The sequence below is a fragment of the Episyrphus balteatus genome, chromosome 2, assembly GCF_945859705.1.
Source record: "Episyrphus balteatus chromosome 2, idEpiBalt1.1, whole genome shotgun sequence".
Lineage (NCBI taxonomy): Eukaryota > Metazoa > Arthropoda > Insecta > Diptera > Syrphidae > Episyrphus > Episyrphus balteatus.
The window spans coordinates 9,059,298-9,084,492 of NC_079135.1; the positions used below are offsets into that span (position 1 = coordinate 9,059,298).

Consider the following 25,195-nt stretch of genomic DNA (forward strand, 5'->3'; position numbering starts at 1 on the left):
TTTTCGTTTGACATTGGATGTAAACAACGAATTAACATAGTGTTTGGTAGATATCGATAGTTTCCATTGCCGATTGTATCGATAGTTTTAAGAAAAAACTATCGATAGTATCGGTAGCCTTGTGGTATAATAATTTGGAAGTATTGAAACTATCGATAGTTTTGTGAAGTATCGATATACTCGATATTTTTTTGTTATCGATGCTATCGATAGTATGTCAAAGTTTAACCAACACTAAATTAACAGTTAAATTAATTTTTAATGGAAAACATGCTATGTATTTGTGCAAAAGAGAACAAAAACAGCGAAAAAACGATAACAATGTAAAAAATTTCGATTTTTTTTTAATTTTTTTCAAAAAAAAATCACTAAACTTTCAAAAAAAATTGTTCAAAATTGTTTACAATGTCTTTCTACTGGTAGCAAAAAACGTTTGAGCAGAATTATTAGCAATATAAACAATGTTTTTGATTGAAAAATGACTAAAAACAGTGGAAAATTCTCAAAATAATTGAAAAAACTTTCAAAAAAAATTTTGTTCGAAGTCGTACCGATAAATCGAAAAACTAATGATGCCAATGGATTTCTCGGGTCCGAAATATGGCGAAACAGTTATTTGCGCGCCTGTCAAGAATTTCGACTTGCACAGTGTATCAACTAAAGAAATATCTCGAGGAACGCAAGCTTCTAAATGCCTGGCAATACGGCTTTCGTAGCAATACATCAGCTGGTGATCTGAAAGTTTATATCACCGAATAAGATTGTTGCACTTGATATTTCAAAGGCATTTGATAGAGTTTGGCATCAAGATCTTCATTCGAAAATGAGTGTTTTTGTAGTCAATAAGTCTTTTCTTCGCTGGATTAGAAACTAGCTTTGGAACCGTTTAATACAAGTCGTATTCAATGGATTCAAGTCTGAAATCGACAAAATAAATGCTAATGTGCCTCAGGGCTCCGTTCTGTCACTGGCTCTCTTTCTCATTTCTATAAACGATCGGCTATCTGAAACTTCTACACTCAACTGTTTTACAGATGATAATACCCTCAGTTTTCCAATAGCATAGAATTTAATGCTTCAAAAACACAATGCTGTCTTCTATCATTAAAACTTGCTTGCCAATCCCCTATCCAAAGTGGTACTTGCATAGAGGAAATTGACCAACTTTCGTTTTTTGGTATGCTCATTACAACCCACCTTACCCTTTCAAGAAATAGATACATGTATGTCTTCCCTCCAACAATTCAACCTTAATACTCGCACTTCGAGGAATGCCCTCGAATTTTATTTCGGACGTCAATCCAAATACATTGATTCTTTCCTCAGTCGCACTACGCGAATGTGTAACGCGTTACCCGCCTCGCTTTTTTACATCCCTTCAAAACTCAAAACTTCAAAACTAATGTTCATCAGTATCTCGTTTTAAATACTTATTCATTTTCCTAACGCTCGTGTACCTTAAGTACGCGTTTATTATAAAAAAAATATCGTGAACAACTCGAACAATTTCAACAAAATTTGTACTAGAGTTCTCACCTATTTTCAGTAGCATATAATTAAGTTTTCTTTTTAATTAAAAAATGTCTGATCTTTAGCAAAGAATTAATTTAAAATTCGTATTTAAGATACAAATTATTTAAAGCCAATGGTAAAACCGTGGTTTAGTCTTGGTTTAAATTTTATCGGGATGATTTCCGCGACATAAATGTGGTGAACTTTTAACATCAGTTTCACCATCGATCTCAGAAAATACAAAAAATTACACCATGGTTTTAAAATTTTTGTATCTGGCACATGGTGATTAAAAAGTCTTCATAATTTTTTTCTTTTAATTTGTACAACTTTTTAAGCCAAGTTTGATTTTGTCCTGCATTATACCATAAACTAAGAAAAAAGGGACCATCTGATAAAACTTTACTCAAAAAATAACTTTACAAACTCACAGAGCAATCCACAAGTTTGCAAACAATATTTATGGGGTCATCTTAATTAGGGTGGTAGATTGGATCCGCCCAAAAAAATTGATCAAGAAAAACACTTCTTCGAAGTTCCAACTTTATAAAACGGCCAACATACCTATGTACCATCCATAGCAGCAGCAGCATAAAGCAGAGTGTATATTAGAATGAAAGTATGTACTTAAAAATGCCTACTTAGTGGAACAGCCTCTGGGATATGTATCCAAGAGCATCATCATCTTATACATCTCACAGCAGCAGCAGCGCACAGGAGAAGGCGGAAATTGGTTAACAAAAAAGTAAAACAAAAAAAAATCAGCAAATGCGGCGAAAATAAAATTGAGATGAAGATGAAGAGGCAACAAAAAATTCATAAAACAAAAAAGCAAAAAAAAAAAAACAGAAAAAAAACATTCAACAACTTAAAGTCAAATAAAAAAGAAAGAACCAACGACTTTCTTAATTCTTTCTTTCTCTCTGAATGTGTGTTTGCTTTGGGCTGTTTTTTTTGTATGTGAAATGACCGAATGCGAGAGTAAAGTCCCAACAATCCCAATTCCAATCCCAACTTTGCACCGTGCTTCGCTTCGTCTGTGCGGCTCTTTCCAGCCAGCAATGCCAGTGTCAGTGCTTGAGTGCCAACCTCTTCTTCTTCATCGTACTTTGTCGTATGGGATTGTTGTTGTATTCACTTCTTCATCTATTACTTTTTCCATTTCGCCTTGAGGTCTCTCGATTTCGGTAGAAGACAGACCAGACCACTGCTGCAGTAGCGGGAAGAACCGAACCGAACCACAGAAGCGCACACCAACAAGATTGTGGCGGTGGCTTAGAGGCGGTGAAGAAGCAAGGGTATTCTTCACTTAACTCTGCGGCTTTGACTTCGTCTTCGTCTTTGGCTTTGACTTTGGCTATGAAGCCGGAGCAGCCGGGGCAAGCAGCAGCAAGTTGTATGCGCGCATACATAACATTCATATGGGGTATGGGGACGGTCTCTTCAATTTACCAGCGCAGCGCGCAGCCAAACTATAAAGACAGTATACTCCTCGATATTGGAGAGGTATATGTTAACATGCTATTTCGATTCTTCAGCTCAGTAAGTTCTTAAGTCCGTTGATGGTCTGGTCCTCTTCAGTTGGTTTCTGACCATCAATTCGATCGCACGAACAGCTCGTTCCTAATACATTTTCATACTCATCATCGATCGATCAGCGAGCAGGTTCCTGCCTTAAATTTAAATTAATAAATAACGCATCTTCAATTTATATTGTGACTGAGTGATCAAATTAAATTTGAAAAAAAAAAAAAAAATCAATTGATAGACCAAACTGATTGTTCTAAAAAAATAGTATTGATAGTCAAGATCATCATCGTCATCGTTTTGTACTAGAAGAGTTGTTGTTTTTGGATTTTTTTTGAAGAGACTTTTTGCGGCAGCGAGCCATATTCTTTTTATAACGGTGCAGAAAACCCCTCTTGGAACGACCGACCGACGAAGAAGAACGAAACCGAACCTTTTTGAGAGGCTACTCGTACACACACGATCCATTCTAGTGTCACTTCTTGATGTGTATCCGTTGGATGCATTTGCAGCAGCCGCATCAGTTACCACAACGAACCTAGAATTTATACCTTTAGCGGTCTTGTTGGACTCTATAATATCTGTTGCCTCATTGCCTGATGGTCGTTTAGTCCTCTCGTCCTGTTCTACGTGTCGTCGCGAGTGTATTTCGGTTTTGAATTTCGCAATTCTTCTTCATCTTGCTCCTATAAGATTTCTATAAAAATCTATATCTAAAGGATATAGCTTTTATAAAGAGAAGTCGTGTGTTGGATTAAAAAATAGAAAAAAAAAACTAGCCACCGGCAAAACCTATGCCTTAAATGTGTTCCATTAAAACAAAAAGTCATAACTGAATGACAAGAAGTTATAACTTTCGCATAAAAAGCCGGCTCTTAAGTTGGTCTTCATAGAAGAACATCAGGTTCTAATTCCAAATAAATTAGATATATTTCTTTTTTTAATTCGTTTTGTTGGTTTCGTATTTTACCGTGTGTGAACTCATAAAGATCTTTTTTTTTTTCTGGGACGGTTTTTTGAACTTGTAAGACCTTTCTTAAAAAAAAAAGTAAAAAAAAGTGCGATCTAGCAAGAAATTGAAGACAGAGTTAGTACAAAATTGTGTGTGAAAATATGACGAGAATAAGACTTGTCAAGAAGACCTTCTTTGCGGCTAATCGAGCGATGGTAAGTGTATGGATGGATACTTGAATAATTGTGTTTATTTCCTTCATAATTTTTGTTGTTGTTTTTTGTTTCGTGTCTTGAGTTTGAGAATGATAATGATGGTTCTCTTAACGATGTTAACCGCGGTATATTGAAATAAATTGTTTGTTAATTTATTTCTTTATTTTTTGTTCTTTGCGTTTTATTAAAAAGGCACAAGTTAAGCGATGATATCTGTGCCATGGTGATAATGTAGCCTGATTATTTTCAATTGGAATTTAGGTATATTTTGTTTGTATTGAGTTGTTTTAAGGAGGGAATTATATGCAAAGCTAATGCCATCTCCGAAAGAGAATTTTTAGTTCAAGGCCATAAGAATTTTTGATTTAAATTTTAAAATGTCAGTTGTTGAATCAAGAATTGTGTTTGATTTTTTGAAGTTTTTCACGAAATCTCTTGTGATTATAAAATTTAAAAAGCTGATCCGTACTCTTTAAAAAATACGAGATCTTAATGCTATATTACATACATTTTGTGCAGTTAAATATGGCCAAAAAATAAACAGGGAGAAAAGATACATGGTAAAAACAACAAGACGGCCGTCTTAAAATAACAAGACAAATCTTTTTTGTACGTTAACAAAACATCTATACGTTACCAAAATTGATTGCATTGATGCCTTTTTGGAAACAATAAGAAACACATTAAAAGTACCTATCTAAGAAAAACCAATCCTAGATTAAAAAGTAATACAAAATTTCAACTATACTAGAGAGCAAATTGTAGTACCCCTTGACGCAATGGTTAGTGTGATCAACTATAACGCCTGAAGTCTTGGTAAAGATCCCAATCTTCACCATCTTAATATCACTATCAAATTTTTTCGAACTACATACAAAAAGCATACATAAGTATTTTAAAAAGATTTTCACATTAATTTAAAATAATTCCCCTTTAAAAAAAAAATATATTTTAATATCAAAAAGTTTGTTCATAGAACTGAAAAGAAATCTTTTAATTTTTAGTGGAGCTCTTTTAAAAAGAAAACTCTCATTGAAATGTAAAGAAGTTCATTTTAATTTTAACACAATTTTAGCGTATTCCATTTATTTTAATATGAAATCTTTTTATTTTAAGCAGATGGGATTTAAAATGGGAATCATTTTATTTTAAAGTGCTTAGACCCGTTTGCTAAATCGAAACTTAAGCATTTAAGTTCTACATAAATCCTTATGTGACAGTTTACTCAGAGGAAAAAGTAGGGAATAAGAGTTTATGTTCAACATAAATGATTTAAGTTTCGATTCAGCAAATGGCAAAGGTATAACGTTAAATTATAAAGATAAATTCACTTTTATCCTACTAATTTAATAAACTAAAAAAATCATTCTTTTTCTTTAACATGGGATACGAACCTAAGAGCCAACCACCTTGTCACCTTTGATAAATGCTAAAAATAAATTAAATATAAATGTACCTAATAGGTAAGATACATTAATGGATCGAATTTTATTTATATTAAAATTGACAAAATCTATTTTTCGGTAGTTAGTTTAGTTTAGTTTTATTGACTCATGAAAATAATACATACATAAATTATAGAAACATTTTGGTAATTACTTCTAAAAGTCTTTTGGTGGAATTGCCAATATAAAGTTTTTAAATGACAGACAGATCAGAAATAGAACAGTTTGTAATGTTTCACTTTGAACCTTAATTACTTCTGAGCAAACACATATTTATCTTGAATAAAAATTTTGGTCGAAAGATAATGAAAGAAGATTTTTTTTTCGGATTTACCTTAAATGATTGTTTGAGAGCCAGAATTTATAAGACCATTATTTTTTTCTTTCCAAACAAAAAAAAACATTATTTTTGTTTGCAATTTTCATTATAAAAACAATTCATAAATATATCTAAATAATTAATTATTCATATTTTTGCTTTAAAATAAAATAAATAAAAGGGGATTATTTTTAACACCCAGTTGAGTAGAATTACCCTCATTAATTGCGATTAAAAATGTAAGTCGCTCTTAAAGAGAACATCAATTTTAATCTTGACTATAAAGTGTCTAATGTTTTTTAATGTCCATGGGAATTTTTCTATATTCTAAGAATTGCCATTTTATATTTGATGATGATTTTGTTGACCTATAATGTTTGCTATTTTAACTGGCAAGAGCATAATATTAATTTATACTCTATAACGAATAGAACAATGGTATAAATCTTCAAAATTAAAAGATTGTGGGATGTTAGTGAATAGGTACTTTTAATACTAAGAATCGTAAAATATTTCAAACTCCTAAAATTTTGACAGAGTCAAAAGAATAGGTTGTTGGCCTAGTTTTTCTTGGTAGATATTTTTTTTTTTATTTCATAAATACAATTAATTTAACATGGAAAGGGAGAAAAAAAAAAATAATTATAACATTTTGATAAGTAATGGTATTCAAAACTGATTTGAATAAAAATCAGAATATGTTAAGAGCTTTCTAGGTTCCCATATTATTTTTTATTAGGTTTGCCAACTTTCAGCAGCTAATTAATTAAAAAGATGCATGGGCTTCTTTACAATTTCGGTATAATTTGAATGACTAATTTGCTAAGTCAAATATATAAATTTAAAAGTTCGTACGTTAATAAGCGCAACTCATCTTATTTTATTTTTTTTAAAGAAAGAATTTGCATTTTTGAGCATATTTTTTTAAGAAAAATGAATAAAGAAATGTTTGTAGGAATAATATTTATTACCTATTTTATGAGGTATATTATTTTTTAAAGAAATTATTTAGAATTAATATGAGATTTTTTGTAAATTTAATTGAAATGTAGAACAATTAAAAAATTGTTCTGCGAATTACATACATGATACAGAAAATATTCATTATTTTGACATTTAATTTTTTTTTTAAATCTGATGTTGTGGTCAGTTATTTGAAGTCCTTAAAATATAACTGATTTCATATTTTAGTCCAAAAAGACTCCAAACAGAACTATTGAGTTGTTAAAATACAAGAAAACAATAATTCCCCATGCATATCCTAATAAAATCAATACTCTAAGAAAACTATCGCAAAGAGTAGCTGCTTTTAACTTATTTAACATTTTGTATTTAAAATTTCTATATTTTTGACATGTGTCAAACTATTCACACCTGAATAAAATAAATAGCTGAACGGCCAGTTCTGTTTGTTTACATTACATAATCAAAATTGGCATCATTTAATTGATAATTTTAAAACTGCGTTTTTTACGTGAAATTGTTCAATTTTCAAAGTTATTTTGCAATATTAGGTAAAATCAACCAAATTATAGGATGTTAACACTATGTACTGGCCAAAATTCTCAGTTTGGCAGCTTTAATTGAAAAGACTATTTTGATTGACCCATCTTTGTGACAGTTGTGAAAACTTACCACAGTTTTAATAAAGTTTGGTTTTGACATTAATTTGACACATACATATGTACAAATAAAATAAAATGCACGACTGGGTCGCACGTACTTGCTCTTGTAGTTCAAAGCATCTTTATCTTAAATATTTATTGGAAATTTAAGATTTTGTGAAAAAAAAAAAAAAATAAAAACAAAAAAAAAATCGAAAGTTAAAAAAATTCAATTTTTTAAAAATTTTTTTAAAAACTTTTTTTTTAAATTTTTTTTTACATTTTACACTTCAATACCTATGATGTCTGTAAATTTTGAAAAAATTGACTTATGCTTTGATGAAATATATGAACTTAAAAAACATGTCAATTTTTGAAAAACGGCAACGCCATATTTCCGCTCTTGGCATTTTTTGAGAAAAACTAAAAACGCAGTTTTGTTGGAATCAATAAGAGTACTGCGCACACCAAATTTAAATGAAATCGTTAGAGCCGTTTTCGAGAAATTTGAAATACCTCGAAAACGTTATATGGGAGATATGCGTTAAATTGGAGATATTAAAAAAATAAAAAAAACGGACCTAGGGAATTACGTAAAAATCATCTGTACCAAGTTTCAAGCAAATCCATCCACCCGTTTAGGCCCTAGCTCGATGTACAGATGGACGCACAGACGCACAGACGCACAGACGCACAGACGCACAGACGCACACACGCACAGACCGACGGACGGCATGACGAAAACCACTTTTTTGATCTTCTCCATCATCGTAATGTTGGTTTTGATTAAAACCTCGATTTTTTTTTTCTACACGAAACCAATACTTGCCCTATAGAGCAAGTAAAAAATTTATCATATTAAACCAAATGAAAAATAATGAGATTCTCTCTCTGTAAGTCCACACTATGTTAAAATACCATAATAATAAAAATCCTTAATTAAAATCCTTATATACATTCATTAGTTTTAAGTCTGAAGCATTTCAGTCATAATTTAAAAAAAGTTACCACCCGACGTATATGTCTGCACTTCACATATGAACTGATTTGAAATCCTTTCTGCTTAAGGCACTTTCGGGTGATGTAAATTCCTTGCGAAAGAACGAAATGCACACCACTCTCTAGGATGATATCCAATCAAGAGGGAGTAAATCTGCTCGTCATGTTTATCTACCTCGCTGATGTTTTTCATGAGATTTTGTGCCTCGGGATCATTGCGTGGTGTGTAGATCTTTGTTGGATAAAAATAAATTAGTTTCATTTTCATTATGTTTGTTGTATGTTTTTTTATGAAACTTTTAAAAACATCATCGTTAAAGATAGTTTTACAAAGACAAAAAAAATTAAAGGCATGTTAGTAGGTACAGTTGAAGTGGCTTAACTGATGAATCTCCTACTAACCACAATTTTATTTCAAACTGAAAATTTGTTCGCGTTCCATTAAAACCATGTTCATTTTAAATAAAAATAAACAAGAAGTTAATAACAATACGGTTTTAAAGAAAAAATTGCAGCATACCTTCAAAATCTCTACTTTGATGAATCTGACATTTGTTTATAACATTAGATATCACTTGAGAGTATTCATGAAACGGTGTAAACTTGGTAAAATAGAAAATGTGGTAAACGAACTGTCAAATCCATACAATATTTTGACACATTTACCATTTTACCACCTTTACCACAACTGACATTGTTTCTGTCACTTTCATCAAAGTAATTTGTGTTGCTAATAACAGATTCGATATTCCAAGTGATATGAAGTATCAAAACCACATAAGACTGTACTGTCAACTTATTGGGTAGTTCAAAATGAAAATCCAAAGCCCTTGTAAACACGAATCGAATTGAAATCAGGTATGTTTGACCAGATTTATTGAAATTGATCGAGGAATTATTTGACAGATACTCAACTGTCATAATGATAAGCTGCTATAAGCGATTTCTAAATGTAAATGAAAGCTTTAAAATCTTCTCTTATTTTAAATTGTATTCTTTAATTTGTTTGTACAACATTGCTAAATTAAAATTCTATTGAAGTTTCACTTAAAAAAAAAAAAAATAATAATGACACATTTACCTTCCATCATAAATTCTAGAAAATAACACTTTCGGATGAAAGTGGGTCTTGTGTTGGTACTTAACCACTAATATGAAGTGATTCTACCTACCTTCCTACAATTTTTTTTCTTCTCTAATCCGATCATCATCAACACATTACCCATCATGATGAGACAAACCACAGAACAACAACACAGAAGATTTGTTAATAGTGTGGCACGCGCTTGTGCGTTGTAGCTTGTTGTAGGTATCACTTAATAAAGCCAGTGTCCCATTTTGGGCGACAACTTTAAATTACTTAGTTAAGTAGCTTTCTTGTTTTCATTTTAAATGAGAAGCTCTTTAATTTTTAATTCTATAGACAATGTTGTAAGATTGTAAACAAAGATGATTAAAATTGAATCAACGAGCTATTAAAATACTTACTTACTTTTTTTCAGCTTACTTTCTTGTCAAATTTTCAGTAAGTTACTCTATTTCTGTATGAAAGATGAAACATAATATATTCACCTGTATCTCAAAATTTAATCGATCTGACTTAAGATTAAGAACTGTGGGGTCTTAAGTACTTATTATGTTACCTGAAAAAAATATGACAAGTTGTTTGCTAATCTCTCGTTTACACGTGCAATTTTTGGCCAGCAAGAAGCCTACAGTTAGTATCGGTCAAACTTCTATTTGCATACTTGATCTATAGCACCTTGCTTGTAAGCTTAAATTGCAGAAAGATTTAAATGATTTGATGTATGCTTAAAATTACTTACTACACATTTTTTTGTCATTTCGCGAGTAGGAAAAGGATAAGTAGGAACCTGTGACCTCGTGGTCACATGTGCAAATTTTGCAAAGCAAGTTGCGATACTCTCAAATAGTAAAGCAAGTTGTAATAAACTAAAAAAAAATTTTATTATTCCATTGGCACTTTTGCTACCACCGATTTGCATGTTGACTTGCATGAGAACTTGCATGTACATTTTAAATACAGTTAAGAAGCAATTAGTTTGACAGTATAGTTTCAAGAATGTACACCAAATTGTATGCCATTACTTGGTCACCCGAATGACGTTTCTTTCAACCAAAAGCATCGGGCTTAAAAAGAGTTGTGCTTATTTAGCAATAATCTCAACGATTAAGACTTTTTATCTGCTTCCCTAAACCTTTAAAAGATTGATTTTATCCTAAAATTCGAACCGCCACTTAATTGCCTATCGACCTCACAGTGCTTTGACTGTTTTTTTTTTTCATTATTATTGAAGTTCAAGCACTCATTGCGGCTCCAAATGCGTGGCATGAAACAACAAGCACTATGATCTCTGGATGGTAGTTTACACAAGGTGAAGGTAAACTTGGCGTGGCAGTGAAAATTCACTCTGTCAACTCCAAGCAAGTAACGTCGAGCAGTGGAGTGGTGGCGGCTTGATGTAGAATGACAGCATTTGCATCTATCTCGTTGTGCGTGGTGGCGATGATGTTTCTTTCGCGGCGCGCGGCTTTCCAGCAAGCAGCCAGCGGCTTTTTAGTCGTCTTCGGTCGTCTTCATTCGCACAGATTTCATTACTACATTTTTTTCTTCTTTTTTCAGTCTTTTCAAAACCACCTCAACAGCTTCTCTTCTCTGGATGGTTATGGCGAGTTGAGTGTTTATTATTTAATTCCGCTGCAATGTCTATTTATTTTTGCGTGCATGTACTGTTATCCCGTGTGGAATGAATATATCTTTCAAGTTATAAGGAGTAACGTGTTATTCTTCACATACAGGTATTGATTACGTTTTATGGGTATGGAATGTGCGTTTGCTAGATATGTGAATCATGTATTTGTGTGTGTTTAAAGTACTTGCACCACTCATTGCTGCAAGTTATTGACAAACAAGCAAGGTGCAAGTGGTATTGGTTACGTAATTTATAAAGGTAACTAATTATAAGAGATGTACCAGGTAGGTTCATAGAAAATTGGTTAAATTTGATGTCCAGATAAATTTTTGACGTTTCAAATGTCAAATCTGACGTGGCTTTTCTGATTTTCTTAAAATTTTGAACCGATGACATTTAATCCTTGGGCCATTTCGGAATCTGTCAAAGTCAAAAGGGACAACCGATTTTTTCATGAAACTGGCAGATACAAACTTGCAAGACAAATAAAGACGAATTCACATAAATTTTCTTATGATTTTATTAACTTAATATTTGTCTATAAATTGTTAAATTGATTGCGGTTTTGGGTTAGTTTCCTTTCTTGCTTCAAAAAATTTAACCAATGTCAGTTTCAACAAATATAGAGTTTGACATTTGAGAGAGAGAGAGAGACAGATATATTGATGATTTCTTTGAAGTCCTATAGGGCTTTTAAAGATCTCTTAAAATAGCCTTATTGTTACTTTGAATGTGGTAAATTATGGACTTATGAGTAGATGATCTAGTACATTTATACTACTAGATCTGCCCATGCTCTTCTGTCCTTGTAATTGCACTGATTTGACAGATTACAAGCAATGTAAATGTCTTTAAAATATCTATGATGCTCATTAGCTATATACTCAATAAACATTCAGCATACTTATTTATCATCATGCAAATACTTCTTCGCACCACTTAAGATTCTTCGTATTGAATTGATTTTACACACTGCGACGGAACAGGTGAAAAATTCCACACGTGAATGTGGAAAATTTTTTTATCCTTTAACACCAAACATCGAAATAATATTAACCCATTGATCTTCACCGCTTCCAGAAAACCCCTTTTCCATTTGCAGGTGTTTTTTTATTTTATTTTATTATTTTTGCGCTTGGAAAATAAGATCCATTGTATACAACACTCTGTTACGTATAGGTTACACTTCCATAGTATTAAAGCGACTTGGTTGCGAGCTATTCATAAATAATGCCCTGGGAGGATTATCGTGACGTCGGATTAACCAGCCCAACGGAGGTCTGCAATTAATGTCGATTGGATGATGTATAATATAAAATGTATATAAGGAGAGAAGAATCTGGTGCAATGTTCACAGGTCAATGAACGCATTAAAGTGCGAACTGTTCTGAGAAATCCCTTTTTTTAACTTTTTTTTTTGTATGCGACGGCAACGATGACGGCGGATACTGTATAATCAAAAAATGATTTAATGCGAGGAAGTGATTATTATTTTTTTTTTTTTTTCGTTTTTCAAAGCACACACAACATTGCAACTCAAAACGCAAGACATGCAATCCAATTCGAGAGAGATCAACGCATGGCTTTGTTTTACTTTTTTGCTGTTTTCTGATGAAGAAGGTTTATACGGTTAGTCAAAAAATATTATTTTGAGACAAAATGTAAACTCGGCTTTAGAACACATCGTACGTGTTCGAAAATCAAATTAAATTTGATGGATGTGTTCAGCACCATTTGAAGATTTAATTAAAACCATCCGTGAAATTAAGACAAAAGTGAGTGACAATAGAGTTTCATGATGGAGTTATAACACTTGGAATATACATACATAAATGTCAAAATAGAACGAACAATTATTTTGCTCAAATGTAATTTTTGTTTTATACAAAAACAGAGCTACCAGCTGTCAAATCAACTTGACAAAATTACATCGATCTGTCAAATGAGTTGCAGTAATACTTTACTCGTACCTTTAAAGTTCAATGATAAGACAGCTCATGTCAAAACTGTTTAAATCAATTATGAAACTAGGGTCGCATCACGGCACACGGTTACGATCAAACGTTAACGTTTTGACTATTTCTGTCTCAATTTAATCAGTAGAAAAAGATAGAGACACAAAGCAACCATACGTTAGCGAACGTATGCCGTGATTCTGCCCCTGATTTCATACTATTTTGTGACATTTTGTAGTAAAAAAATTCAAAAAGATGACTTCTTAAATGCCTCAGTCAATTCTTTTCGGAGTAACTGTAGGAGTAACTGTGTAGGAGTCACTTGATCTCTATCATTTTGTTTTATTATCAGAAGTAGAAGGAACATTGCAAATTACTCTTGACATTGATCAAATGTTTACCGCATACAAAATTGCATTCACAAATTGGCTTTCAACAACACTCGAAAGCACTTAACGAAACTATATCATGACATTGGTAACTTAGAAACTCAAGTGGAAAGACAATACATTTATTTTGATTTGAAGATCTTCTTGTTAAGAATATTATGAACAATTATTATCTTCAGTTCTGCTACTTTGTTTTGCTACTGCTCCTTTTTGCGTCTAGACAAATTGTGTGCAAAAAAAGAAATTAATTTTAATGATGATCAATTTAATAGTTAAATGAACTATTTTATTGGTACAATTAAATTTATCTTTTATGTTCTCCGATTTGAGAAGAACTTTTAAAAATCAAGATAGATGATTTTGATTGTGGTGGGAATATTTCCAGCTCGAGAATTTTGTTATGTTTACATGACATGTCAATTGTGAAGATGTATGAAAAGATGCAAATGACATAAGAGACTTAACTCTTAACGAAACTTTATGTAATAGTGAAACAATAGATGCAAGTTCTGTCATGTAGGTTTACTACATGCATGTACTAGCTTTATAGACTTGCATATTTGATGTGAAGTAAGTGACAGGTAACTTGCATGCCAAACTTGCTTGTGAAATCTTAAATTGATTTGAGTAATTGAAATTGGTTGGTTGATTTAATTGCCCACAAAAGCATAATAATTGTATACTAGATTATCGTTTTTATCTACTCATGAGTGCGTTTAAACCTTCAAAAGAAGAAAGCGGTGGTGTTCCTAGGGTGGGGACAAGGTATTCAGAAGTTCTTTACTAATTACTTTCAATAGCCCAGTTCCTTCGGGGGAAAGGCAAATTACTGCTAGTACTTTGCTTGTGATTTTCAATGGAATGCTCTTTCAACGAAATCAATGTAAATCTCATTTAATCGATCAGAATCGCATGAATAGTTCTAGGAGTAAATGTACCAGATCATCTTACTCATTTGTAGTTTACCGCCTCCAAAGCAACGGGCCTATTCGAAAGTCCAGGAATTGAAAGTACCTATTAGATTATTTAAATGTTCAAGTGAAAGCCTGCTGTTCCCAAAATTTGCAATATACTTACAGTTTTACTACTTGCAATACAACTTGCAAGTCGATTTATTTAGAATACTCCAGATCTGTTTGATACAATTGTGATGAGTACCCCTATTAAAATCCATGTTCAATGAGAAGAATAACCTACTCATTGAGACCTATGCTTTATAAAGCTGATTCTGAGATTCATCGATATCGAAATAAATAATTGAGATTGTGTGAATCAAGGAAACAAAAATGTCAAGCGTTAAATAAAGAACTTCAAAGTTCATTTTAATTCGTCCATGCAACACGTTGTATCTTAATTTATTCAATGACGTTTAAATATATGACGACGATGACGTGCAAAAAACCAAAACAGAAAAAAAAAGCATTTCTATAATTGCTGTCCAATGTCAATGGCTTCACGCCACTTTATGCATAACATGTGCGTGTCGGCCCAGTCCACACAACAACAACAGCGCCACCATACCAAATCACAGCTATTTTTTATTCTTTAAATATTTTATGCACGAAGCCATCCAATTAAGCATTATTTATTCAAAAATATGAATTAATTGCTTTTGCTTCCTTTTTTTTTATAAAAAATTACTTTTTTATTGATTTATTGGAGACACACTTAAAAAGCTATGCATTATCATTCTCATATCATTCGACATGCCACACATGACTGTGGCCTTGCTCGAGAATATGTGTGGTGAATGCAGAAGTATCTATGTTGCCATACCACATCTTTAATAGAAAAACGCACGAATTCTCGTGATAGGAAAGGATGACAACAACAACAACAACAAAAGTAGAAAAAAGCGGAAAGCGTTTATGTTCCTTTTGGTTTGCATTTGTGCCATTCAATAGATGCCAAATTCATATTTAGCATGCTGTCATGTGACTTCTGCAATTGGCCACCACAGTAGCCAGCGACATTCAGCATCAGAATTCAAGCAAACGATTCCTGTGGTGTCTATTTTCAGAGAAATGATTCAAAAAGCAAATACGCAAAGAATGCGGCAGCAAAATAACAGTTCTTTGTGCCACTCTTCTTCTTCATCGTCGCTCTAAGTCGGTTTGGCTGGTTTTGGTCTTTGAATGCGATGGCCAAAGATGCGCTGTGGTCAGTATCCTTGGGAAATTGTCAACATATATTCAATAGCTTTTCAATAAAGGTGACTATATAATACAGGACGGACCAAGTCGAGGTATGTCGCGTTGTCTTGTGGGTCTTCACTTTTCAGAATTTGACTTCTCCTCCTTTTGTTGGCTATAGAAAGAGAGAGGTAGGTACCTGTGCGAGTATGTTTATTCAATGGCACACGCACGTTTAAAAAGTCTCCACTCTTCGACTTTGATAGTGTTGACACTTTTATGCAGAAGAAGAAACATTCCATTTAGAAATGTTTGAATTACGCCGAAGTATTTAGGACTTAACCAGAAAGAAATTAAAGAATAATCCGAGTGCTTTTTGGTTATTTTAATTGAGGCTTATGCATATGAGCAATTTTAAGTAATTATTTTAAATGCTTTTCAATATCTAAGTGAATAACTATGTAAGTGCTATTCGTTGGGCGCCATTTTTTTTTTTTGCTTTTTTGTGTGTAGAGAAGTAGAATAATCTCACTCTACAAGCTTGCAACATAATCCCTTCATCTGACAAATCAAGCGAGTTAAATGAAACAAAACCTTATTCATTGCAACTTTCAAGACCACATCTTAATATAGAGAGATGCCAATACTTTTTGCCATGGGAATATTTTTACGGTAAATCAGTTTGCTGCAATTTCATCCCCATCTTTGCCATGTAGGGCAATGAATACGATTCCGTGAGATTGTAGCATGCACAGCAGTAGCTGTAGCGGCCAGTTATAGGTACAGCTACAGGTGGGTGATGTAAATATAAGTGAGCTGCTATACCTAACCTTATAGACGAACAAGACGGAGAGAAGGGGTGCTACTATATAAACCACACCGTGTGCACCTTAAGTGTGAATGTAACATGATCTTTCTCTTCCTATTGTTAACTCTAGTGGAAGATTTAGAGGTTCACTTTAAGATGACAGAGAGTGCATTGGCAGGCAGTATTATATAGGTAAGGCAAGGCACAACCCAGGTTTTCTGTGGCATTCCCCAAACCCAGTCACAAGTTCTAAAACTTCATATTCAAAGATGCCTATCTATCTCTTTCCTTTTCTATTGTGTGGACCTTTTATCTGGGAAAGAAGAAAAAGAAGACATTGTGGAGCGGTGGTGAAACGACAGGGGAAGAGAATGACAAAATGAAGCGAAATTGTTTCGTGAGTTACGATAAAGATCAGATAAGGGACGAAAGAAGTTGAAGCAGACAAACCTTACACCCTATAGAGACAACATCTCAACAATGTTCTATTTAGAACATAAAGCCTTTCCTAGAGTTCTAATGCAGCCATTCACTTCTTTAGCTTCTTTCTATTTCTCTGATGCTTGTGGTGAAGCTGCTTCTGCAGGTGAAATTAATGATGATGGTTTATTCAACTTGCAATTTTGTAGATTACCACCTTAGCTATAGAGAGGAGGTTTGTTCTCTTTATTCTTTTTTATATTATGCTCGCGGTAGTGGAAAAAGTCTGTCATTGTCGCTTAAATTAATTCGTTCCACTCAATTAACACAAATTGAAAATTTTTTAATTGGATTGTCTCTCTTCTTTCATATAGTTAGTCGCAGTTTAAAAAAAATTAAGTGAATGGCATCGCTTCGTATCATTGGATCTCATTGTTTTTATTCCCAAAACAAATTGAGTTAAGATTTATTTTTCAATTATGTTTTAAATAAAGTTCCTGGCCGTTGCACTTTGTACAAACTACAAATCAGTGTCTTGTGATTTAGTGTTGTCTGATCCGAATGTCAGTTGTTTTAAGTTAAATATGAGAAAAAAGCTTAAGGCTTTAAATAGTCAGATTTAGAACCTTTTTGACAGTTAGAACTTATTTGCTACTTGCTAACGCCTTAAGGGGGCGCTACAATCCATTGTGGTTTTGGCTTCAGAAGTTCCTTAGCTAGCTGAGAGCCATTGGACATTTTTTTTAAAGTGCTTCTAGTGGTAAAGTTAAGGCCCAACTATTGTAATAGACGTTCGTTAGATATATTCAGCTAATATCAAACCCCAATGAAAAGTTACCAGAAGTTATCGTTAAAACAAAAAGAAAACATATTAGATTCTGTCAACTTAAAAAATGTCAAACATAAATTTCACTTCCAATTAATTTTTTTTTTTGACAGGCAATTGAACAAGCCAATTTTATATATTGGACGTGTTCACATGCGTGTGCGTGTAACACAAAAAAAAAAAGATTCGAATATCTCGGTGAAATTGCGAACAATCAAAACATTTTAACATTTAAAATTTCTAAATAGCTCGAATTACCAGGCCTTTAATAAAACCTTTAGTATATTGACCTAAAAGCATTGAAAATCTGTAATCTTCTTAATTTGGAAGAAAAATGAAGCATCGTTGTGAAATCGTGACATACATATTTTCTTCCATCTATCAAATTTCTGTTCCTTATTACTCAGAAATAATCTACTACAATAAAATGTAACACTTCAAAATTATATTTAAATTTATTTTATTATTTTGTATTCCAGATCCTGGTCGTCATCTTTGCCGCCCTATTGGAACAATGTCTAGCAAGCAACTTGGGATCCAAATGCCAACATGACATGGACTGCACAGATTTCATAAAAGGCAGTACGTGTTCAATGAATGGATATTGCGAGTGCGCGCCATATTTTGTCCAGTACAACGTAACGACTTGTTTGTCATGTAAGTTAAAGAACGTTTTATTCTTCTTATTCTTTCATATTCCACTACACTACACTAAATAATATACAATGACTCTATGGATGCAATGAAGTTGAACGTTATAATTTTATGTTGTCCGTCCGTCCGTTTGTCCATTCCGTTTGTCCGTTTGTTATTATTCTGAGGTTTTCCGTTTATACTGAATATAAGTATGGCATGTGTCCTCGTTTTGCTGGAAGTGGCACCTTCGTGCAGTCTTGTGTGTATAATGTGTTGTAATATGTATATTGTATATATGACCATACGATCACTTAAAATCCCACATCTGAAATTGTTAGCGCTAGCATCCGCCTTTGGCGCATAGTTTGTATGTTTGCATTGGTAATTAGACTAGTGAAGGCAAATGGGCGTGTCCTCCACTCGATGATGATGATGTGCATTGTTGTGTGCAGCATGTCTCTTTATTTCCCGAAATTTTTCGATCGTTCGTTCGTTGAGTTTGATGGCCGGTAACGAGGCCATCGGTAAATTGATGTTTGCCATAGTGATCTTGCCGTAACTGGAAATACATTCCTCAGAATTTTTCTATCCTATCCGCACACCATCCGCATTCACATTGCATCCATATCCATCAGCACCATTCATCCATCTATTTTCATTCAATATTTGTCCGTCCACATTATTGTACAAATCTATCGTCCGTCGTCGTATATTGTTGAACAAACATAGTGGGACCCTGTGACTTTCAAGAATATGTCTTAAATGTCTGCTTACACAATGAATTCTTTTCTTTTTTACTTTGCAGCACAACTACTCGGAGGCGATTGCATTTTGGCCGATCAGTGTACGATGAAAGTGGCCAACAGCAGTTGCTTGGATGGGGCTTGCCGTTGCGTTGAGGGATTCTTGCAGTTCCGGAAGCATACATGTCTTGGACGTAAGTGATTCAATTTCTATCATCATATTCTCGCGCCTTCTATTTTATAATACCTGTTGTACCTACACTCTATACAAGTTACATGTGACTGCGGCTGCGCATGCTTATTTATTAACATGCACACATATTTTGTGTTTTTTTTTTTTTTGCCTTATCCCCTTTTTTCAAAACGATGATCATCAATCATTTGTGTAAATATACTTTTCTGATATATCTACTCATATCGAATGGATGTGACAACAAAGTTGCGCGCTATGAGATGAAAATTGAAAAATGTTTACATAATATCTTAAACTATTGGACGGTTAAGTCAATATAAGAGTAGCAAATAATAAAAATGAATAGAAGAGAACTGTATTTAAAGTAGGAAAGAAAGAATAAAATAATATTAATGGTGTCATTGCTGATATAATTTTTCCTTATGGATTCTTTTTTAAAGCTCTACCTACTTAGGTTAACTTTAATCCAAAATTATTTTGAAAAATCTTGTTAACTAGTTTTTTGAGATTGCGTTTTAAATATATCTTATCGTTAAGAAGAACGAATTAATACATTTCAATGTAATTGAAGAAAGTAGTCAGAAGCTAAACAAAAAAAAGTTGAAGTAATGTCCATATAAATACCTTTAAAGACATGGGGACTATTCATAACTTATGAGTTGATGAAAACGATAATCTAGTACTACAAACTTTATACTACACATTCCCTTCTGCGTTAGAATAAGTCAATAAAAAAATGTAAAAGCAGATATGTGAATTGCATTGAGTTCCTTAAAGTACAAGTAAAGTACTCATGAGTATTCTATACCACCTTAAAACAAAATTGATAATAGCCGTGTTCTCATGGAGGTGTTAAACTACTCATGAGTAGATGATCTACTACTACAATCTACACATGATCTTCTGCTAGAGTAGATAGGAATACGAAGTTGGAAGTACCTATTAGATTTCTACTCATTAGTAGTCTGCCCTGCCACCTCCAAAGGAACGCGGCTAATAAATCTGTTTGATATTTTAAACGATGTTAAAGCCTAGTACGCTGCTGATGCGAAACGAAAAATTTTCAAGTCTCCGAAGTCGACAACGAAAATCATCGAGTATTCTGTCAAAGTCAAAATAAAAAAATTCAAAATTAATCTTAAATCAAGAAAAATCAATAGAACACAATTTTTAAAGCAAGAAATAAATGTACTAAAAGTGGAAAACCGTCAACACTGCTGTTGGAGTCAAGAAAAATGCACAAGACAGTAAAAAGTAAGTAACAAATGAGTGAAAACTCTCCAATTTTTCGATAGAGCTGCGTACTGAAAAACGAAAAGCAAAACGGAATTTTTCTTTCAAGATTTCGTTAACGAAATTTTGTACCTATGGAAAATTTCGTTTCGCATCAGCACCGTACTAGGCTTAAATATTGTACGATGCGAGTCATAATATTTTTTTTCAAATTCCTGTTTAGTGGCTCAGAAAAGTTGCTTTGAGGGATAAATCCAGAGAAAATTTCATTTACCAATGTGTAGTATCGAGAATGAGATAATTTCGCAAATTACATATGTCGTTTCGAATGTCAAATTGTATGGAAACAAATTTAATGAGATAATTTCGCAAATTACATATGTCGTTTCGAATGTCAAATTGTATGGAAACAAATTTAATTTGAAGTTTGAATTGACCTTATTTGCGAAATTATCTCATTTGGGCTTTAGTTATTGTATTTTTTTCTCTTTCTGAGAGAATTCCTCAAATTTGACAGATTTAAAATAATTTTTTTTTTTTACAAAAAACTAGCAAACAGATGGAATGCCAAAATATAAAAATGGCCACTTAATTCTAATCAATGTTTTAAAAGAAGACGTGTCCGACTGTGACAACTAGCAAAACGGATAAAAAGGCTTGTTCATGTTCATGTATTTTGTGTTGAAAATATGACATAAAGGTGTAAACAAATGGAAAGTGCTCATGAACGACAAGCCATCATCATTGAATTCACTTTAAGCTCCTAATGCAAGCCCTAGAACACAAAAACTAATAATTATAAAAGTTTTTATCATTATTCAAGTTGTCATTGTCATCAGTTTCTTAATTGCAAATTTCAATTCCCTTCTTGGCAAGCAATGGTGACTAATTTGAATTTGTATCTCAAGTTTGACTTGATGAAAAGTGACCTAAAATCATTTAACCTGGTGTTGTTTGAAATTCGTTTTGTCTAAAAGACAAGTCATATTATAGAGAGTGGCTGGCCTGAAGTGTCGCTTTACGTGTTTTATCTTACACCAACCACCAACATAAATATCTTCACTTTCGAATGAATAAATAAGTATACACGTAGATAGAATACCTATGCAGACATCGATCTAAGTAGACCAAAGTCGCTACGATCAATCGTGTACCGCCTTCTCGTCGATGTTATGGGTGATTCATCTGCCTTAGGTGACGGCAAAGAGGCTGAGCACTTTGGCGCCATTAGCGTATCTGATTAAATGTTATGGCATGAATCTTAACACGCTTCTATATATGCATTGTATGTAGTTGCAAGCAACTAGATTTACAGGATGGATGACTCTACAGTAACAAAAAAAAAAAAAAAAACTTGCATCTTTATTACCCCACAGGGAAAACCTTGATAATATTAGGTTGCCCAGATATATAGACTTTTAGTTGAAGTCTTTAAAAATTTTAATAGCCCACATCTGTATAATGAACATTCTACTCCATAATAATAGATCAAGTCAAAGTTAGCATACAAAGTAGCACAAAATAATATCTCTTTACTTAGAATTCCAAACAAACATTCCTCCTATAACCAAACAAATGAAGACCTAAAGGTGCAATAATATGACTCATTCAACACAACTCAGCAAGATTCGATTCACACAGAGTCAAAAGGAATTACCATTCCAAGCACATCTTTGTCACTGACACACTTTCATTTCATCCAGTTCTTGTACTGATAGTTGGAACGAGTATTAAGAAAAAAAAAAAAAAATAACGAAAGCAGAAATATCGCAGAATAATCAAATTGTACTTATACCAACTCGCATAAAACTGAACTTAAAAAAAACACACAAAAACGAAAGAATAAATAAATATTACATCGCTCAACTCAATCACACACATTGCTCATTTCCGGGAAAACATGCTAGGAATGCCAAGTCTGTATAGGTATACGATGAGTTGCATATATACATCAAATGGGAGTCATAAAATCTGAGCCAGCCAGCAAGAACGTGGTGCAGCCTCATTATAACCCCTGGTGAGAAAAACGCCAAGCATAACTTAACTGAAACGTCATCGTTTCAGGTTTTATTCGCATCAACAGCGACGTAGATATAGACAATTCCTTCGGGATATTCTCTTTTATTTTTGTTTTTTTTGAAAGCTAAACAATCTCAGGGTCTTTGAGCAAGCGAGTCCTTAAATTCTTACATGTTTATTACTTTAAGGTTTTCAATGCAATTAAGTAGTAGAGTAGAAGCGCTCAACGAATTGTTATATTTTTAAAGCAATTCTCAAGGAAAATAATTATTCTAACGATGTTTTGGTAGAAGTCTCAGATTTAATCATATTTATGGTCAAGAAAGATAAAGTATGTGGTGATAGAGGAGTCTAGGTTAGAAGTTCTTAAACTAGTACATTCTCTGTGTGTGATGTGTTGGCTTGGGAAAGAAATAGAAAGAAAGGTAGGCCTAAAAACTCCTGGTACAAGCAAATGCAAAACCACCAGCATTCAGTTGGCCTTAGAAATGGAACAATACAAAACCGGGAGGCTTGCCGCCGATTTCTGAGGTCAACCCAGCGAACCCCACAGGCGGATCACTAGTGTGAAGCAGTTACGTGGGATAGTTATGATCCCCTCGACATCGAGATCATAACAGCGCCGAGAAAAAGGAAGAAGAAGATGTGTTGGCTTGGGAGCAGATGTTTGATGGGAGACTTGTATAAAATGACGCATGCAATTTTAATGCACAGTTGAAAATTTCAGATTTTGAATAAAGACAAAGAACATACTCTGTTCAGTGTACCTTCTAATTGAAAATGTTTGAAATTTTAATTTAGTTCCAATTTCACATTTTTTCTCGAATAGTTGATAGTAGTGATTTTTCACAGTTCTTTAAATTGAGATATAAATCTGAACGCGCCCAATACTTTTAGCCGTGTTTCTTTGGAGGTGGCAAAGCACTGTCATCGTCAAACGCCAAAACTGTCAGCACGAGTGTCATCGTACCCATCAGTCAATGCGTTGGAAGCATTTTTCGTTGACGAAAGACTTAAGCTGCGTCCACATTATGTTGATATGTGATGATCAACACACTTGATCAACAAAGTGGAGTAAATGTGGACGTGTTTATAAATAACTAACCTGAACGCAGAATGTTGCGAATGTTCCAACAATGTAAAACTGTCATCAAATAGTGAAATGACAAATATGACATTTCACTGACAAAAAAAAAAGTGTTGATCAACCATAATGTGAAATCAGTTTTAAGGATGGTGTTGCTTATTTGAAAAAAAAAATTATACCAATTCATTTGAAAGTCCCAAATCACAACTTTGTAAAAACCTAGCAAAATCTATGTCAACATTCTTTTTACTTCCTAACTTTACTATTTATGTGGATGGATAAAACGACAAGTTAATTAGTATTACAATGTATGAACAACACCTTCAGTTGCTAGATGCCTGCGTAGACTAGGCAGGCTACCTGTTGTACAATAGTTAACATTCTTCTGTAGCCATTTAATGGACTCAAGTAATTTTATAGAAAAAAACATGTTACTAAATATAAAGAATCCATCGTGTTCAAAAACACACATAATGAGTGGAGAAAAAAAGGTGCTGAAAGACATTTTTTTCAAGATCACACTTCGATAACAAGTGAAAAACAAAAAGAAAAACAACAACACGTAATTTCATTACAAAATAACTTTCATTAGCCACAAAACATTTCAATTAAGAAGCTGCATACTTCTTTAGCGCGGCCTACTACCAATTTTTTTTTTGTCATGTTCACATAATGTACGTTATAGGTATATCTATGTGTACAGAATATTGGTCTCTAGGCAGAAGAAGCCTGTTCACAGGTATGTGGAGTGATGTTGTCCAACATTGCGTCCATATGTCCAACACCAATGCCGGCCGACCGATGATTGCGCTCCATCTTGTCCCAGAGTCTGCCACAACGAAGTAAACCAGACTAGACAAACTGGACGAGCTCGAATGTGATCGGCTTGTTGTTGGCATTTTGTTCTTATAGTGGCACATTGCGTGCGGTGACAGTAATCGCGTTTATACGATTTGTCAACGATTAATCACCACTATAAAGACCGGGCTAAGTATGTTTTGTTAGCTCTCTTCTGATGGAATTGAAATGTGGTTGAAAAAAAAGAAAAAAACATGAATACAATAAGAAGTACATTTGCTTGCGATAATTGAATTTTAATTGATTGACATTACATGATATGATGAACCACACTTTACTCTATTGTTTGTATGCGCTCTCAACAATTGTTAACAATATAAAAAGGTTAATTAGCCTTCAATACGTTTTTCTCAAGTAGATATTCTATTATCGAATCGAGGTGTTGAGTATGTAATGGCTTTGTTGTCATTCCTATAAATTAATAATTAAGTAGGTAAGTAAATAATTGTTAATTCACAGATAACATTATAGCACTTTGTTTTATGATCGAGTGATAAGCGAGTGATAGAAGGAAGTTGGGAACAAGATTAGATAGGTCAAGTTTTAAAACTTTCGTTTTATTAGACGCATACCAAAGTTTGATTTGATCAACAAATTTGCATGTTTAAA

The 25,195-nt window shown here is 33.2% G+C and overlaps 1 protein-coding gene and 1 long non-coding RNA gene across 3 annotated transcripts in view; one reads left to right on the forward strand and one right to left on the reverse strand.

Annotated features, from left to right (window-relative positions):
• Window positions 1-3,087: 3,087 nt before the first annotated feature.
• LOC129908947 (titin) overlaps window positions 3,088-25,195 on the forward strand; it is a 41,899-nt gene continuing 19,791 nt past the window's right edge. Inside the window, exons 1-3 of one of the 2 annotated variants that reach the window (XM_055985795.1) lie at window positions 3,088-4,206; window positions 18,297-18,474; window positions 19,259-19,390. In XM_055985795.1, coding sequence (XP_055841770.1) covers window positions 4,153-4,206; window positions 18,297-18,474; window positions 19,259-19,390 — 364 coding nt within the window. In that variant the 5' untranslated portion in view covers window positions 3,088-4,152. Of the gene's footprint in view, window positions 4,207-18,296; window positions 18,475-19,258; window positions 19,391-20,441; window positions 20,644-25,195 lie in introns of those variants that run through there. The other variant, XM_055985796.1, reaches the window with a different exon arrangement.
• On the reverse strand, window positions 24,292-25,159 carry LOC129908948 (uncharacterized). The gene is made up of 2 exons (XR_008771375.1): window positions 24,841-25,159; window positions 24,292-24,740 (listed from the first exon to the last, which is right to left on the reverse strand). It is a non-coding gene; the product is annotated as an uncharacterized LOC129908948 (long non-coding RNA).